This window comes from Ceratotherium simum, chromosome 16, assembly GCF_057802395.1.
Source record: "Ceratotherium simum simum isolate JZ-2026a chromosome 16, ASM5780239v1, whole genome shotgun sequence".
Taxonomy (NCBI): domain Eukaryota; kingdom Metazoa; phylum Chordata; class Mammalia; order Perissodactyla; family Rhinocerotidae; genus Ceratotherium; species Ceratotherium simum.
In genome coordinates, this window is record NC_141915.1 from 23,635,104 (window position 1) to 23,652,017 (window position 16,914).

At 46.8% G+C, this 16,914-nt stretch overlaps 1 protein-coding gene across 14 annotated transcripts in view; it reads right to left on the bottom strand.

Annotated features, from left to right (window-relative positions):
* RFFL (ring finger and FYVE like domain containing E3 ubiquitin protein ligase) overlaps nt 1-16,914 on the bottom strand; it is a 68,979-nt gene that overhangs the window by 4,026 nt on the left and 48,039 nt on the right. For 8 of the 14 annotated variants that reach the window (XM_014796370.2, XM_087440805.1, XM_087440802.1 and 5 more), the window contains 5 exons: nt 15,519-15,706; nt 7,366-7,776; nt 4,070-4,153; nt 2,907-3,117; nt 1,685-1,708 (listed from right to left, as the gene is read on the bottom strand). In XM_014796370.2, coding sequence (XP_014651856.1) covers nt 1,685-1,708; nt 2,907-3,117; nt 4,070-4,153; nt 7,366-7,776; nt 15,519-15,698 — 910 coding nt within the window. In that variant the 5' untranslated portion in view covers nt 15,699-15,706. Of the gene's footprint in view, nt 1-1,684; nt 1,709-2,906; nt 3,118-4,069; nt 4,154-7,365; nt 7,777-14,122; nt 14,207-14,341; nt 14,512-15,518; nt 15,707-16,914 lie in introns of those variants that run through there. The other 6 variants (XM_087440797.1, XM_087440807.1, XM_087440808.1 and 3 more) reach the window with 6 other exon arrangements.

A 16,914-nucleotide genomic window follows, 5' to 3' on the forward strand; every position in this document is an offset into this window, starting at 1 on the left:
ACTGCTAAGGAGAGGAGCCAGGATTCAAATGTGCCCAGAGGGCCTTCTGGGCATGTGGCCTGAGGGCAGGGACTATCATGATAGACTTAACTGGGCAGTGCGCAGAGTTCTCAATAACAGCTAACTGGCTTGGACGAGCGGTGAGATACACTGGGCATGGCCAGTAACCTCCTAGTTTACCTGCACAAACAAGAAAAGCCTTCATGTCCAAAACCCCGGCCATCCCCAGCGTGTTTTAAATGGTAGCCTGAACCAGGTAGTCATAAATAGAGCTGAAAGGTACCTGTGAAAGGTAGTGAAACCTATTTACCCCTTTGAGGAGCTGTTGGCGGTACAGGGAAGGTTTGCAAAGGACTAAACTATACAAATACCTGAGGTGAGCTGGAATACTTTATAGAATTTCATTACTATTTCTCTCAGGAATCACAACAGATTCATCAACTCAGTTGCCAGCATTCTCCCAGGGAATCAGAAAAAGAAAGGAAGACACGAAGTGGATTAGCCTGATCGTGGTATCAGGTAAGGGAGTGGGTCCGAACTCCAAATGGTTTTGGGGAACTGAGAAGAGCTCAGCTCTGGGGCCGGGCCGGTGGTGTAGTGGTTAAGTCTGCATGCTCCGCTTCAGCGGCCTGTGGTTTGAGGGTTCGGATCCCGGGTGCAGTCCTACACACTGCTTATCAAGCCATGCTGTGCTGGTGTCCCACATACAAAATAGAGGAAGACTGGCACAGATGTTGGCTCAGGGACAATCTTCCTCAAGCAAAAAGAGGAAGGTCGGCAACAGATGTTAGCTCAGGGACAATCTTCCTCACCAAAAAAAAAAAAAAAAGAGCTCAGCTCTTGAGAATTTATCAGCCAGAAGACTCTGCCCCATTCTGGGCAAAAGGCTATTTTACTAAACAACAAATGTGGAGAGTCTTCTGAAAAAGTTTTAAAATGCTTTGCAGGCCGCTAGAGTACTCTGAGAACATTCTCTCTTGGGGAAGAGCTCACAACCTTATAGCCTTGAGGCTTTCAAAAAGGTATAGCATATGTTAGAATGATGCCCAGATCCAGATTCCTGCAGTGTGTTCTGAGGGTACCAGAAGGGCAGTGGTGGTCTTTAACACACAGGTGGGTGTGTGGCAGCTGAGGTGGGATATGCATCTTGTGCCCAGAGAGCACCCTATGTGACACCTTTCCTAATCTGTCCCCAGAGCAGCTCTAACCACTGCCTTGCCCTGTACAAACAAAGCTCTCTCAGGTCATCACCCTCTCTTTTTGGTTGGTACCAGAAGCTGTTAAATATCCCAAGTGATTTCCCTGAAGGTGCACCCAGACACCCCCACTTGCCACCCCACTCACACCAGAACTGAGTGAAAACTGTAGAAGGGGTGCCTTAGCACCAGGAGCATGAGAAATGAACCGAATGTGACACATGCCACCATGCACTTTGTTAAATATTTTACAGATGCTGGCTTCTGAGCTCTGGCAACCCAGAGACTTGCAAGTCAGTCTGCCCCTAGGTACACTTCCCAGGGAGGGGAGTGTAAGAATCTCTAATGGTGAATTTCTCCCACACCCTCTCTTTGGATGCTGATACGCTCAGAATTCTTAGACTGTAAAGAGGAATCAGGGTTGAAGGAGGGGAAGGACAGAAGAGCTAGGAGCCTAAGCCTGTTCCCAAACAGGAACAACTACATACCGTTTTGGTCCTCAGCACTGCACACTGAAAAGGAAAGAGAGAGATGATGTCTGAATATGTGCTGGCACGAGGAAAGTCTCTAGCCACCTGCCTTCATTTCTGCTTCCCTGCTGGCAACCAGGCTGGCAGGACCCTCACTCACTCTGCATGCTGAGAACTCACACACAGCTTCTGCTGGTGTCTGGTCTCATCTAAGAAAAAGGGATTCCACTGGTTTGCGTGAACAAAACTGCCATGTAGGAAGGATACTGCACAAGCACACTATCCTTTTCTATTGCTTTTGAAGACAGCATTAAAGACAAGAAAGAAGAACAGTGTGTTCCAGTCAGCCAGGGAGTCTGGATAAAGTTCCTAGGTGGAGCCATCTCTCCTATTCCCCAGGTCCTCATAACTCTAGGGCGAGTCTGGGGACAGTCCCAAAGGGAAGAGTGAGTCTGTGATCAGGGGACTAGTCAGATGTCTCCTAACTCGGATGAATCTGAGCTACTGGGAGAGGAGAGCCTGAAACCTGACTTCAACCACTGCCAGCATGCAAGGAATCAAACGGTGATCCGCACAAGCTCCGTTGGCTGGGGGGTGGGGGGCGGGCTCTGGGTGAAATCATTTCAGGAAATGCAGAGTTTAAAACAGCTAAACACACTTCTCTTCTGCAGGACTTGTCTGCCTTTACTATTACAGCATCCACCATGAATCAGGAACAGCGGGACATAATATCAAGTATTTTTTCCCAAACTCGTTTGACCACATTGCCTGAAAATGACACCATGTAGACTGCTTTGGAAATGAATGAAAGGAAAAGCCCAAATGCAGGCAGAACAGATATATTCTCCTCGCATCATGTGTGTGAAGCTTCATTTCCTCATCTCGCAACTGTTTGGAATAAGTATTGTTGGAGGTGGTAGCGAGTACAGCACATGGTGGGAAAGGCCGTGGACTTAGACCAGGAAATCCTCAGTTCAAATCTGGGCTCTACTATAAAAGGGGGATGCTAATAATGCCTACTTCATAGGCTGCTCTGAGGACTAAATAAATGTATACGAGGCCTAACCCAGTCCTGGCACTTGACTCCAAATGACAGCTATTATTAGATAGTGCAAATGTGTAAGGTGACTCCTTCTCTGGCTAAAAGCATGGAAATTTAGTCAAGTCGATGCTGTCATGCTTTAGAGTGACAGCAGGCACTCCAGAACTCTGTGCAGCTGCCACCCAGACAGCCCCTCACCCAGGTGCTGGAGTCCTTTCTGATCCTTGTACAGCCGCGTCACCTTCTCCATCAGCTCCCACTTCTCACAGCAGCCCTTGTAGTTGACGAAGTTGCGAGCCAGAATCTCTTTCAGCTGCCGCACAGTCAGACCTTCAATGTCCTCCAGGTCGGTCAAGTCAGACAGAGAGGCCCTCCGGCCCGGGACAAAGCTGTCCTCTGAGTCGACAGACTGCAAAGGCAAAGATGAGATCGGTGGGCTCAGCTCTTACCTCCCCAAGCTCTCTCTCCAAGGGCCCCAGAGTACTCATCACACCCTACTTTTCGTGACTGACCTCAAGAAGAGTAGGAACAGAGGCAGGAAGAGTACCTGGCATAGTGCTTTACATTGCAAAATAGACCGGTCTCTTCCGGACCCACAGTTCTGAGCTCAGGCACAGCCAGTCACAAACCAAGAAATCAATGTGATACAGTAGAAGGAGAGCACCAGTTTGAGTCAGATGGCCCTAATTTTGAATCCCCACTCCTCCAATGATTAATGCTAAATAGTATCAGGCAAGTTGCTCACTTCTCTGAGCCTGTCTTCCCTTCCATAAAGGGGAGATAGCAGTCCTGCCACACAGGCTTCCTGTGAAGATTAAATGTGGCAGCACAAGAAACCACCAAGCATGGTGCTGGTCTGTCTTTCTCTCCCCTGGCAAGCACTCCTCTGTAGGCAGCCTCGACCACAGCTCCGTGGCCCTGATGGCTGTGCTCTCTAGACTGGCCCGGCCATGGCTGAGGCCTGAACTTCCTCTCCTCTCTCCTCCTGATTATCTGACCTCCTTCCCCTGACACCAGCTACTGTGTGCTAGAAGCAGAAGAAAAGAACAAGATTTGCATAGGCAGCACCAAGAGCCTGCTTTCTGGCAGCTCTCAGCAAGTCAAAAATTGGACACTAATGGGGCGACGAGGCTCCCCAGTCTCCACTGTGACCTCACAACTCCGCAGTAACACTGCAACTTCGAAGGGTAATCTGGAACGCTAACATTAAACTCTACTGCTGAAAACAGAATTTCAGAAGAACTGTCATCAGACCGATTCTTCTCACTCCACTCCTCAGTCTACTGAGAGGTTCCTAATACAGCCTGAGAACACCAGTGAAAGAGCAGAGGCAACGGCCCAGACCCGAGCAGAAGCCCCACCTGGGTCTCATCCTCAGCAGGTGCTCTGGCTGTGCTCTCCAGGAAGACAGGTTCCTCTTGGTCCTGAGACACACGGCCACTGGCCTGTGGGAAGAGAAAGGTGCCATCACATCCACAGAGATGTCCCAGGGATTTGCATAGCATGGGCCTCTTCCCAGCGCACACCATGTCCAGAATGCATTCCCATCTCCCCCAGAAATCTGCAGTCTCCACAACAGCGTTACAAAAGCCTGCTCTCTTATAATGACTTCATCACGCAGGCAAACAATATAGATTTCAACTCTAGAACAAAAGTGCATTAATCCTGCCCACCACGAGGATGGCCTTAGCCACCACTCACCATCAATTTAGTCTCAGCTTGAACACTCCGAGGGAAAGGAAGATCACATGTCCATTCCACCGCTGGACTGCCCTCTAACTGCCATCGAGCTTTTTCTTGACACTGACCCCAACTGCCCTCCCTGTAACTTCTACCTACCATCCCTAGTTCTATCCCTCGGACCAATGTCCACTATTTTTCCTTTCCAACTGTTCATATCATGTCTTCCCTTCCTCCACACTAAATCTCCCTGGCTTCCTCATGTGGCCCACATGAGACAGTTTCCAGACCCTTACCACCCTATTCCCTCTCTTCTGGACAGTCACTGCTCTCACATTCTAGAAATGTGCTCCAACCAGCAGGGCACACTATTACTAAGAGCTGTCTTGAAACCTAGTCAAAAATTATTTTAATGCATCTAAGAATCTATTAGCCTAAGACTATATAAGACAAATGCCTATGCTTAAGGAGTTTCATTCTGCTTAGAATTCTAACTTCTCAAAAGGCTCCTGCTAGGTACTCCTTCAGGTTTTGCCAAAGAGTAGTCAGAACTGTGAGCCTCCTAATCCCATCACCATTTAAGCCACAAACCCCTTAACCAGATCCTCTTAACCTACTGCTCCCTCCAGGCAAAGGGCCTGGGGACAGCCCAGAGCAAAGAGGTGTCTGAGCTCACAGGCCTTTTCGACTAGACCCTCAGAGCACCAGGAAAGGGAAGCCTGCATAATATGGAGCTCATTAAGAAGAGGCAAGCAACTACAATGGAAATGAAAAGCAGTAATAACCACCACCACCAAAAACGCCAAGTGATGATAAGATCACACAATGGCACACACGTATGTGGGTGCATCCAAAACACCTCTAGTGTCCTCTTGGCTTTAGGGAGGTGTGGTACCCACAGGCCTCCTGGTGTCAGCTGGGTGTTACAAAAAGTCTGTCAGAACCAAATCTGTTCCTAAGAAGATAGCTTTTGTATGTCCTTTTTTCCCTAGAAAAGAGAAACTAAATCTCATGCTGCAAAGCATGCTCTTGTTTTTTCAGTTTGCCCACTGGCTGAATCAAAATCTACAACTAGTATCTGTCCACAGTTCTGCTTATTCCATACACCTCCTTCCCTAGCAACTATTGCTAGGGCATTAAGGGTAAAGGAAAGAACCAGAACAAACACTATGAGCAGATTTGCATTCCAGGTGCAGCTCACTTGTGGAATTGTCAGGTAGCCTTGCGTAAGTTACTTCCTCCCCATCTGTTTTTCTGGCTTGCAAAATGCAGATCTCACCAGAATAGGGGATGTGAGCTGACACGAAGGCCCTCTGAAAACAGCAGAGAAGTACTCAATGAGATCTGGTACATAGTGTGACCTGTAGGTACAGTCTGGAAATTTGTGGTTAACAACAGGAAACTTTAAACCTACTCCTTTCATTGAAAAACCCACCTGCAGGTTCTTTAGGGAAAAACAATTTCCTCAAGTTACTCTCCTGGCTCCCCATAAACAGGAGTGCTCAAAGTGAGGAAGTCTTAGTGGGAGGTAAAACCTGTCCAGCAGACAGAAAGCCAGAGCCTAAGAAAGTCAAACTCCAGCTGGGGAGAAAGGATGCTCAAGCCAACAAGGAGCTAAGTGAGTTTAGTGCAGGTAAAGTATGCTAACACACTGGCCTTTATGCCTCAGTGCCCATCAGAGCTGAATCAGGGGGCCCAGTGCTGGCAAAGGAAGTGATCATCAACAAGAGACAGCAGCTAACCACATCCTGTGTGAGAACCGACAACACTAGTACCATGCCAACTCTAAGTAGCTCAAAGCTCTTTAGATGTGATATCACACTAGTCAATCCTCCCAACAGCCCGGCAAGAGCAAAAATGGTCTGGAATTACTAACCCCATTTCATTGTTGAAGGCTCAAAGTTTGCCCAAGGTGACCAGAGAGTCACTGACAAATTGGATGTGGAAACCCAATTTTCTAGGTCCTAATCCCCCCACTATTGCCCAAGCCATATAAATAATAGGGTCACGAAGGGACTTAAGTATATCTATGGGACACCATCACTCCTTACACAATGGTTAAGTCCACTGGCTTCTCTAATCCAATAGTTGGTTTGGGTGTCTACTTTCCCTCTTAGAGGGGCTTTCTGGGGGCAGAGGCAATGTATTACTCATCTCTGTACTTCCCATGACTGCTTCATAATTCACTCAACGTGCTGCTCTTAGCTTACCATTTCCAGGCCCCCTGGGATGATAAGGCAGCTTACCTAGTATGCCAACCATTCCCCTGCCCAAACAGTGACTGGCGAGAGAAGCAGTCTCCTTGTCTTGGGCACAGTGTTTCTCCAGTCTCCCTTCCCTCTACATGTTCTTCTTCTCCCTACGTGTCTTGTGATGGTTACTAAGGAACCGAGTTCCCCATCCAGCCAAGGAAGATCACAACAAAGGTGAGTAAGTAGGAGGACAATTTGAACAGAACTAAATTTGGAGAGTTAACAGTGAGTTTTCTCAAAATATTTCTATAACAATGAATTTTTTAAAATATCTAAGTGGGATATGTATGTATTAAAAACAAACAAAAAGGGGCTAGCCACTGGCGTAGCAGTTAAATTCGCATGCTCCGCTTCGGCAGCCTGGGGTTTGCGGTTCGGATCCCGGGTGTGGACTAACGCACCACTTGGCAAGCCATGCTGTGGCGGCATCCCATATAAAGTAGAGGAAGATGGGCATGGATGTTAGCCCAGAGCTAATCTTCCTCACAAAAAACAAACAACCAACCTGGTACCATGCATTATCATCTGGTACCGTGCATTACCATCTCTGAAAAAAGCCAAAACATGTGTCTGATATCCAGAAAACCTCATTCATGCGTCAGTAGGCAGAAAGGCTTCACATAATCAAGACACTTCACCTCTCGCCCTACTCCACAATGCAGGCGGGAGAGGAAAAGGAGCCCTCCAATTGGCAGAGATCGGCAGAGACTGCAAAGAGCGCATACCTGCTGATTTTCCTGAGCCTGCGCTGGGGGCACAGAGGTGGCTTGTGTGGGTGAAGAAGGGATGCTGGGTGAGGTAGGAGGTACTGTGCTGGTATGAGGCTGGATCAGGAAGGCCTGCTGCTCGGGGAAGTCCGGGGACAAGGTGGGGGCACGAGTCCTGCCCTCCTGGGAGATTACAGGCTGCTGGCCAAGCACCAAGAACACCAGCTCCTCTTTCTCCCGGCACATTTCGGTAGAGATGTCATGGAGGCTGAGATAGTCCCTCAGGTCCTTCACCTTCATCTTCATGAGCTCCTCCCGCTGAAAGGCTGTGGCTCGGAATCGTTGGCAGAGAAGGCAGAGGCGGGGCCCATTACCCACTTGGCTCGAACAGGTCATGCAGAAATTTTTCTTACAGTCCAAGCAGGTCTGCTGCAAGAGGCAGAGGAAACCACTAGATTGTGAGAACAAGACAGTGGGATGGGAACTTAGGGCTGCCAAGCCTAGCGAGACCTCCTCCAGTCACTCTTACTTTTACTAAGCTACCTCCTACACCTAAGGATGCAAGCTACCTTGAAGAGTTCAGGTGAAAAGCCACTCAGAGGTGGCAGACCCCCGTGTACAACTGTGTATCCATGTATAGGATACTACATTTATTATTCCATTTCAGGCTTACTTTATTCATTTTACTGACAGAGAAATGGAGGCTAAGACTACTAGCTTTAGTATCAAAAAGCCCTGCATTTTATTAAATCTCCCTCCTCCACTTCTTGTGGTGTCACCTTGAGTGTGTAACTTAGCCTCTCTAGCCCTCAGTTTCCTCACCTGTAAAATGGGGATGATAACAGTATCTACCTCATAGGATTGTTGTAAAGTTAAGAGATAATGCATTTAGCATGTCTGGCACATGACTCTTCAATAAGTGTTAACTGTTTTAATTATTACGGCTAGGGAATACGAGCTAATGAGAGCCAGGATTCAAATCCTGAACTATGATTCTCTCTACTTTATTGGTGAGATAAGAAAGCAAATGCATAAATGGTGGTGGTGGCTGTTACTATTAATATTATTAATTAAATTTATTGAGGGATTACTATGTGGGAGAGCTCTACCTAGCTTGTCATTTACTTCTCAAAGCAACCCCACAAAGCAGGTATTCGTGTACCTCCCTGTTTCACAGACAAAGCATCCGAGGTCTAGAGAGATTAAGTATTGTATTCAAGGGCAGGCGTCAACAGCAGAGCTGGGCTTCATACTCAAGGTCTGTCTGAGTTTAATGCCCACAATCATGCTCTTTCCACCAGGCCATGTTGCCTAACTCAGTCCCATTCATGCCTACAGCAGTACTGAGTCAAGGGCCTGGCTCTCCATCTCCAAACTCCCAACCCAGTGCCGCATCCACAGAGGCTGGTGCCTAGGCTCCCCCACCCCAGAAAGGCCCACTCAGAGTGCTGGGAATTCAGTGAGGCGTAAGAGCATATCCAAGACAAATATTTAGACAGCTACAGGAGGTCCTCTGCACATGATTAGAGAGTTCTCGTTTGTGAAAGTACAGAGTGTCTCAGACAGGCAACCGAGAGAGCCTGGCAGGCAAGCTGGTACTGCCTGGCAGCAGCTACTCCCACAATTGCAGACAACACAACACACAAAGGCCTGCTCAACTCACAGGAGCAAATCCTCGGCCTCTCACCCCACAGGCTGAGTGAGCACAGTGACATCGGACCGAGCTCTGTTCCAACCAAGAGCAGGGGCCCACAGGAGAGGAAGTTCCCGGGCACATTGGGACAGCCCTGGAGGGCACATTCGCCAATCTGTTAAAGAAACTAAAAACTTCATCCTATGGTGACTTAGGTATTAATCTAAATATTTTTGCTCCCTCTTTTCTAAGTATAGAAAGCTATTCAAGCTAACAAGAATGCCCAAGAGACTTAGATTCTCATAGTCAGAATCAGACACTCTAATGTGGGGCTGAAGTAAGTCTGCATGGCTGAGATAGTTATATTTAGTTTTGTCTAAGTGTCACTCACGTAGTAAAGGGAAACGAGGGCCGGCTCCGTGGCTTAGCGGTTAAGTGTGCGTGCTCCACTGCTGGCGGCCCGGGTTCGGATCCCGGGCGCGCACCGACGCACCGCTTCTCCGGCCATGCTGAGGCCGCGTCCCACATACAGCAACTAGAAGGATGTGCAACTAAGACATACAACTATCTACTGGGGCTTTGGGGGGAAAATAAATAAATAAAATCTTAAAAAAAAAAAAAAAAAGAAAGATGGCTCAGGCCGGCCCCGTGGCTTAGCGGTTAAGTGCGCGCGCTCCGCTGCTGGCGGCCCAGGTTCGGATCCCGGGCGCGCACCAACTCACCGCTTCGCCGGCCACGCTGAGGCCGCGTCCCACATACAGCAACTAGAAGGATGTGCAGCTATGACATACAACTATCTACTGGGGCTTTGGGGGAAAAAATAAATAAATAAAATTGTAAAGGGAAACGAGGATAATGTTTACCATCCAGTTTTGACTATTAATACTTAGAAGGCATTGCGAAAGGAAACATAACAAGCTCCCTTATTCTCTACACAGTTATAACCAGACAATAGATTGTTCAGAGATTGACTTAAAAGGACTCCTGGTTGCACTAGCATCATAACAGTTCTGGGACCAGTAGCCACTCAGGTAGAAAATGGATGTTTTGGGGTATGGGGGTTCATTCATATCTAAAGCTTTTCTACTGGGAAATGAAATGTGCTTAGGATGACTGATAGTGAAATGAAGAGGCTTCAGTGTCATAAAGCTCTAGGTCTTGACACGGAACATTACTTAAGTCAGTGCAGTTTGACAAGACCTAGCTTGACACAATTAAAAAGCCCTGAGTCGCTCAATCACCCAGATCTAAACTCTCTAGTCTTTCTTCAAATGTGTGTGGCTTATTGGATGCAAGATCAGAATGCAAAGACAGCAACCCAGCTTCTGTGTACCCCCTGCTCACCAGGGACTCTGAAGTCAGCCTACATGTGAAACATACCCTAAAGGAGTAAGATAGCATTCAAGGCCAAAATCCCAGTTTGCAGAGGCAGGAGAGAACAAGGAAAAGGAAAAAACACTGTCAACAAATGTGGGCAGAATGAGCAAAGGAAAAACGTATGTATAAACTCTATGCAAATGGTGCAAACCAACTGAGTAACAAGGTAGCATGAGAGATGAATTAGTGGAGCCAATGTGCCTGCAAAAATGCCAAGAGTGCATGCAAACATCCAGCATCAAACAGCTGGCAGTAGGGGCGGGCCCCGTGGCCTAGTGGTTAAGTTCGGCACACTCCACTTTGGCGGCCTGGGTTTGCGGGTTCAGATCCCAGGCGCAGACCTACACCACTCATCAGTCATACCGTTGCAGCGGCCCACATACAAAATAGAGGAAGACTGGCATAGATGTTAGCTCAGGGACAATCTTCCTCAAGCAAAAAGAGGAAGCTTGGCAACAGATGTTAGCTCAGGACAAATCTGCCTCAGCAAAAAACAAAAAAACGCTGGCAGTGGCACTTCAGGCAGGCACCGACCTTCAAGGATGCCACGTGGGTTGCTCCCCTTTGCTAATCCGCCCTTCTCTTATTCCTACTCCCTCCCCACCCATATTCCCTGGTGCAGGCCAGGCCCACTTTCTCACCCTCCTTCTCACCATCCTTCCTATAGGCATTCCTTCCTGCAGTCCACTGAGGAAAAAGGGCAGCCTGAGAAGTGACAAAAGTAGGATTAAGTCCTGCCTGGCCACATGCTAACTAAGGGAACTTGTGCAGAACAGACAACCTCCCAGAGCATCATGCTCCTCTCCTGTAAGGTCAGATGGTCAGCCTACCTCTAAGAACTACTGGAAGTGTCTCATGAGATAATGCATATAAAACCTTAGCATGAGATAGGCACTCACAAAAAGCTAACAGTCACCTCTTACTCCCTTTCCCCTGTGCCTCATCTCCGAGCTTTTGCCAGTCCCTAGGAACCACCCCCACTCTTTCTACTTGAGATTTGAATATCTCCTCCATGTTTCTAAGGAAGGACAACCTCCTCTTCCTCATCCTTCCTCCTCGAACTGGTCCAACTAAAGAGGCTGGGTGCCAAACTCCCTCCAAAACTGTCAGGGCTGCTGCTCAACCACATGTAGGTATTACCAATACAGATGGGGTATTTGGCTTGTGGCAAAATTACAGCCTGCCGTTTCTCTCCAACACTGGAAACTCTAGGAAGGCAGGGGATACATCTTACTTATGTTCTCTCTATAAAGTCCTTAATGTTATCTGTGCTTTGTACCCAGTGAGCATTCAGAAAATACTGACCCCAATGAAGAAAAGAAAAAAAGACAGTAGGATCCATGTAATCACTTCAATTCAACCACTTCTGGAAAAGACTTTTTAAAAGCCCGTAGCTGTTAAATGCCAAACTCTTAAGATAAGAAGGCTGAGCCACTTAAGCATTAAATTACAAATGAAAAATTCTCATAGGAGAAAACATCCTTAATATTCACAAAATTCAGTGTGAATTACACAAAATTAATTCATACTTCTGTGGCAAGAAAATACTGTACCAATAACCATCTTTTACCATCCAAATTGGAACTTTACTTCTCACAAAAGCTCTTCTTGCTACAGAAGCTTTCTTCTGTCTCTGTGTGTGGCTATGTATTTGCTCCCATCCTCCTATCAGACTGCATGCTCCTTCTTAAGCAGGGATGACTTTCTTCATCTCTGCCTTCCTAGCACAGGCAATGCCTGATACACGGTAGATATTCAATAATTTATTTTCCAGTGAATAAAGTTCCTTATTTTAATCATTGCCATGCTCCTAGGCACCCAGACCAACATCCTGTCACCTTCAATTTGACCTTCTCCTCCTACATTTCATCTGTCTTCATCTGCTGCATGCCCATGTATCTTAGTAGCTAAGTACCTTAGTGTCTCTGAGTCTCATATTTTCCATCTGTAAAATGGGTTAACAACCACTCCGTCACAGGGTCTGACTAAGAGGAAGAGTTGCTCACTAAATGGTAGCTATATCCATCAGTCTCAGCCACCACCCTAGACCAGGCTCTGATGACTTCTCACCAGGTGTAACAGAGCCTCCTAAGCTCTACTCCTAGCACTCCATCAAACCACCCTCCTAATGAAGCCACATCTGCTGCCTGAAATAGGACTCACCAGGTCATTCCTTTGTTCAGAATCTTTTTTTTTTTTTTTTTTGGTGAGGAAGATCAGCCCTGAGCTAACATCTGATGCCAATCCTCCGCTTTTTTCCTGAGGAAGATTGGCCCTGGGCTAACATCCATGCCCATCTTCCTCTACTTTACATAGGATGCTGCCACAGCATGGCTTGACAAGCCGTGTGTCAGTGTGCGCCCGGGATCCAAACCTGGGCCGTCAGCAGCGGAGCCTGCGCACTTAATCGCTACCCCACGAGGCTGGCCCTCAGAATCTTTCTGATGGTTCCTTGTTGTCTGGTGGCTACAAGCTTCTTACTATGGTAGTCTTGGCCCTTTACCACCTGATCCCAACTTTGTTCCACCCTAACTTCCCAAGTATTCTGCATTCTGGCCAAACAGGCCACTCGCAGTTCCTAAATACACCTTGCACTTGCCCCACATCTGGTGCCTTTACTTCAGTCACTGCTTTGCAGATCAATAAACCTTCCTTTATCCAGCTAGAATTAGCAATTCACCAACAATGCCTGATTCCTTAGTACTTAACTTATGCAGCTGACTGCTACTAGTTCTTTATAAATGTGGGCCTCCTTAACCAGACAGAAAGCTCCCTGAGGAAAAGGCCTATGTCTTACTCAGCTCTGTCTCCACAAAGTTATAACCTCCAGCTGCTAGCACACTGCTGGTACAGAACTGGGCCCTCAGTGAAAAATCTTCAGCATGGAACTGTCAGCCATAAGGTAATGACAATAGAAACTCTCTGGTCATCTTCCTCTTTTTCAAATTGTTCTCAACTCAATTGTCGATTCATTCATTTGTTTATGTAAAAAAAAACTTTACTGCCTACCTACTGTGTGTCAGTCACTACTCTAGACACTGGGGATAAAGTTGTGAACAAAATGGACAAAATCTCTGTTCCTATGTACCATCTGAGAAGACAGGCAATCCACAAACATATTGATGTCAGGTAGTGATAACCACTATAAAGAAAGATCAAGCATTTTCTCACCCTCACCTAACCGTCCTTCTCCCTTCTCTGGGGGCAGCTTCCTCAGTCATTCACACTCTCTCTTCTGGCTGAGCAATGTCAAGAACCAACTGGATCACCTGGTTCTCTCAGCTTTTCAACATGCTTGACATGCTGACCCCTGAGCCTGGATCACCTCCAGTAACCTCTCTGCTCTTTCTCTCTCCATTTGCACTCCATAGAGGATAAGTGATGTTTAAAAAAAGGTTCAAGCAAACCTCTTGCAAATTCATGCTGCTTCATTTAAATGGGTTTTCCCTATTCCTTTCTTGCCAACTATTTTGCCACTTCTATGAGCAGTTGTTCCTAGCATTCCTCACCGTGTAATAATGAAAACAGCAAGATCTCTGCTATCCAACAGACTCTGATGTACCTGAGGAGTCCTTGAAACTACTACCTAAAGTAACAGGAACAATTTCTTCATCTGTAAAATGGGAACAAATAATAGTGCATACTTCATAGGCTGTTGTAAGGTTCAATGAGATAACGCATTTGAAATGCCAAACTCAGTGCCAGGCAGGTGACAGTACCCAACAGTCCTCCTTCCATCCCATCTCAGATCCCAATTCCACTCACCATCTCCATCACTGAGAACACTGAGGCCACGTGGCGCCAAGTTCCTTCGACTCTGCACTCCAGTCTCAATCCATTGACTCAACCTTTCAGTCTAAGTACAAAAGGCGGGCATAACTTCCCGAGTCACAGCTCCCCGGCCGCCTGCAGCAGCCTCCCTGGTTGAGTTCTCACAATGACTGGGGTAGCCAAGCAAACTACAAAGCTCTGCTCTGGACCCACCTTCACTGCACCACAGCGAAGTACAGGCCCATCCTTCCTCATCTTACAGGCATCAACACTCCAAGCTGCAGAAATACTGACTTGCTGAATGTCTTCTGGGAGACAGCTTGAGAGTCAAAGACCTGGGTTTAAATCCTGGCTCTGTCATTTAATAGCTATGTGATCTTGGGGCGCTACCTAAGTAGAGGGAAAAGAACAAGTATTTTAATGTCTCTTATGCCATTGTCAGGAACTTGACATGTAAAGTTTCCTTTTTTAAACTCTAAGTCTTGGTTTCTCATATGTAAACTGGAAGTGTAGGGACCCTAAAACCTACGTCACAGTTACGGTAAGGATTAAATGAAACAAAGAAGCCTAAATTGCTTAAAACAGTTCCTGGCATATAAACAGATGGTTTAAAAAGTATTTTTTCCTCTCAAATTTCCCATTATCACAATTTTGGGCTGCAAACCTCTCATTCTGCAGAAGAATGCAGAATGTAGTTCTTTCTTTCTCCAGGTCAGGATTCACCTTCAGCCCCAGTTGTGCTTGACCATAGAGAACATGCTGCCTCTGGGCACTGACGAAGGGACGGCCCTCACCCGTGCACCATTACCCAGCCAATAATTTTACTTCCTGCTTGCTAGTCTGGAAAACACGGCTACCATGCATTTCAAATGAAATCGCTACAGTAAATAAGCTCAGCCTTTGTCTTGTTAGGGTCTTGATGTACCTGAGGCGTCCCTGACATTGCTTTCAATAAAAAGATCAAGTTAATCCTCAGTCAGGCTTTTTATGATGGCAGCTAATGAAGGACATAACATCGAGTGCCTGCTACATTCCAAGATCATGCTGGGCACCCTCTGTAGCTTATCTCATTTTAGTCTCACAACCCTGTGAGACAGGTACAACTATTAGATCCCCATATTATAGAGCGGGAAAACGAATCTCAAGCAAGGTTAAGTCATACAGCTGCTAAGTGGCAAAGCTGATACCTGAATCAGGTTTAACTGGCTCCAGATCTACGCTGAGATGCTTTGATTTTACTTGGCTAGTTGTTCTTTAATACTTTTGTGAAAGGAATGGGGCTGGGTTACCAGGATTGCAAAGGCAAGGCGGCAGGCATTATGGAAGGGTCAGGGGCTTCCCGAGGGCCCGAGGCCGTAGCTGCCAAGCAGGCAGAGCAGTCAACACTCACCTTCCTGGCCATGTTTGCGAAGTGGGCCCCACAGGCCTTGCAGCTTGGTTCCAAGCCTGTTGGGGAAGGGAAGGAGCTGTACCCAGGGTTAGAATAGGCCTGCGTCCTGGCTCCCTGGGGCGGTGGGGCCTCCTCAGGCTGTCCATCCAGGCAGAACCAGTTGCAGCAGGTTGCCCACATGATAAAATCTGGTGCAAGGGAGGAAGGGGGAAAAGATCAGAGTTAAGACACACCTCTACTGCGTTTCCATTCCTGAGGGCACAGGTGAGCAGGGATACTCAACCCACACCTGCCACCAGAGTCAAGGTGGGGACATGCTTAAGAGCCACGAATTTCTTGCCACCTCCTCTAAATACACAGTTGCCATTGCACATAAGAGGTGAGTATAGACACCTGATCCGCCAGGACAGCAGGGACTGCCAAGATGGTGCGCTACCTTTGAAAGATTGCTGAGCCCTGTCTGGGTGTAATCTGAGATCTAACTTGAGATAAAATCTTTTGCCTTAGCAATTACAAGTGGCCTAACACACACTTTATTCAGGAACATGACCTTGCCCCTAGAGCTCAGATAGATAGAACTTTATCATACACACACACACACACACACACACACACACACGTATAATTCCACACTCACATTGACCATGCGGAGGAGGTTTTATTATTCCCTTTGCATAGATGAGGCAACCCAGGCTCAAAGAAGTCCGGTCACACAGCATATATATAGAGAATGGAGATTCTGAACACCCAGGTCTTCTGACTCCAAACCTAACATTCTTTTCCCTTTACCATGCTGTCCCCCTTGATGTCCTCTTCCACCAGCCAGCAGAACTAATTACTCTTACATTTGTACCTCCAATCCTACATAAACTTCTATCATAGCACCTAATGGTTTGTCGCACAGATATATGCTTACCCTTTGTTTTCTACCACTAAACCATAAATTCCTTGAGGGCAGGGCCTGCTTCTTATTCCATGCCTGTATTGTACCCTGGGAGTGTCTTCATATAGCAGATGCTCAACACATGTTCGCTTCCCTGCTGAATCAGTGCCTCTGGGGGTTTATTAAGAAGTTTGGGATTATTATTCCCATTTCACATCTCAAATTCAAAGACAAGGGCGTTGATGATTTTTTAAGATTACAGAACAAAAAGGATCCAATCCCTCAATGTCAGAATAACCTAAAGATTGCAAGAGGATCCCCTAAAATACCAAGCACTGCTGTGATAGGTAAGAGTGTGCTTTTCTCAGTAGACCAACTCAGTCAATATGGATATTTTGAGCCTGACTCTCTGTTTACAGAGATAATAAATGAAACATTTAGTGTTATTACTCAATAATCAGTTAACACAAAAGAATGGTACTTTCTGCTCTGCCTCCTTACTCATTGAAAGTG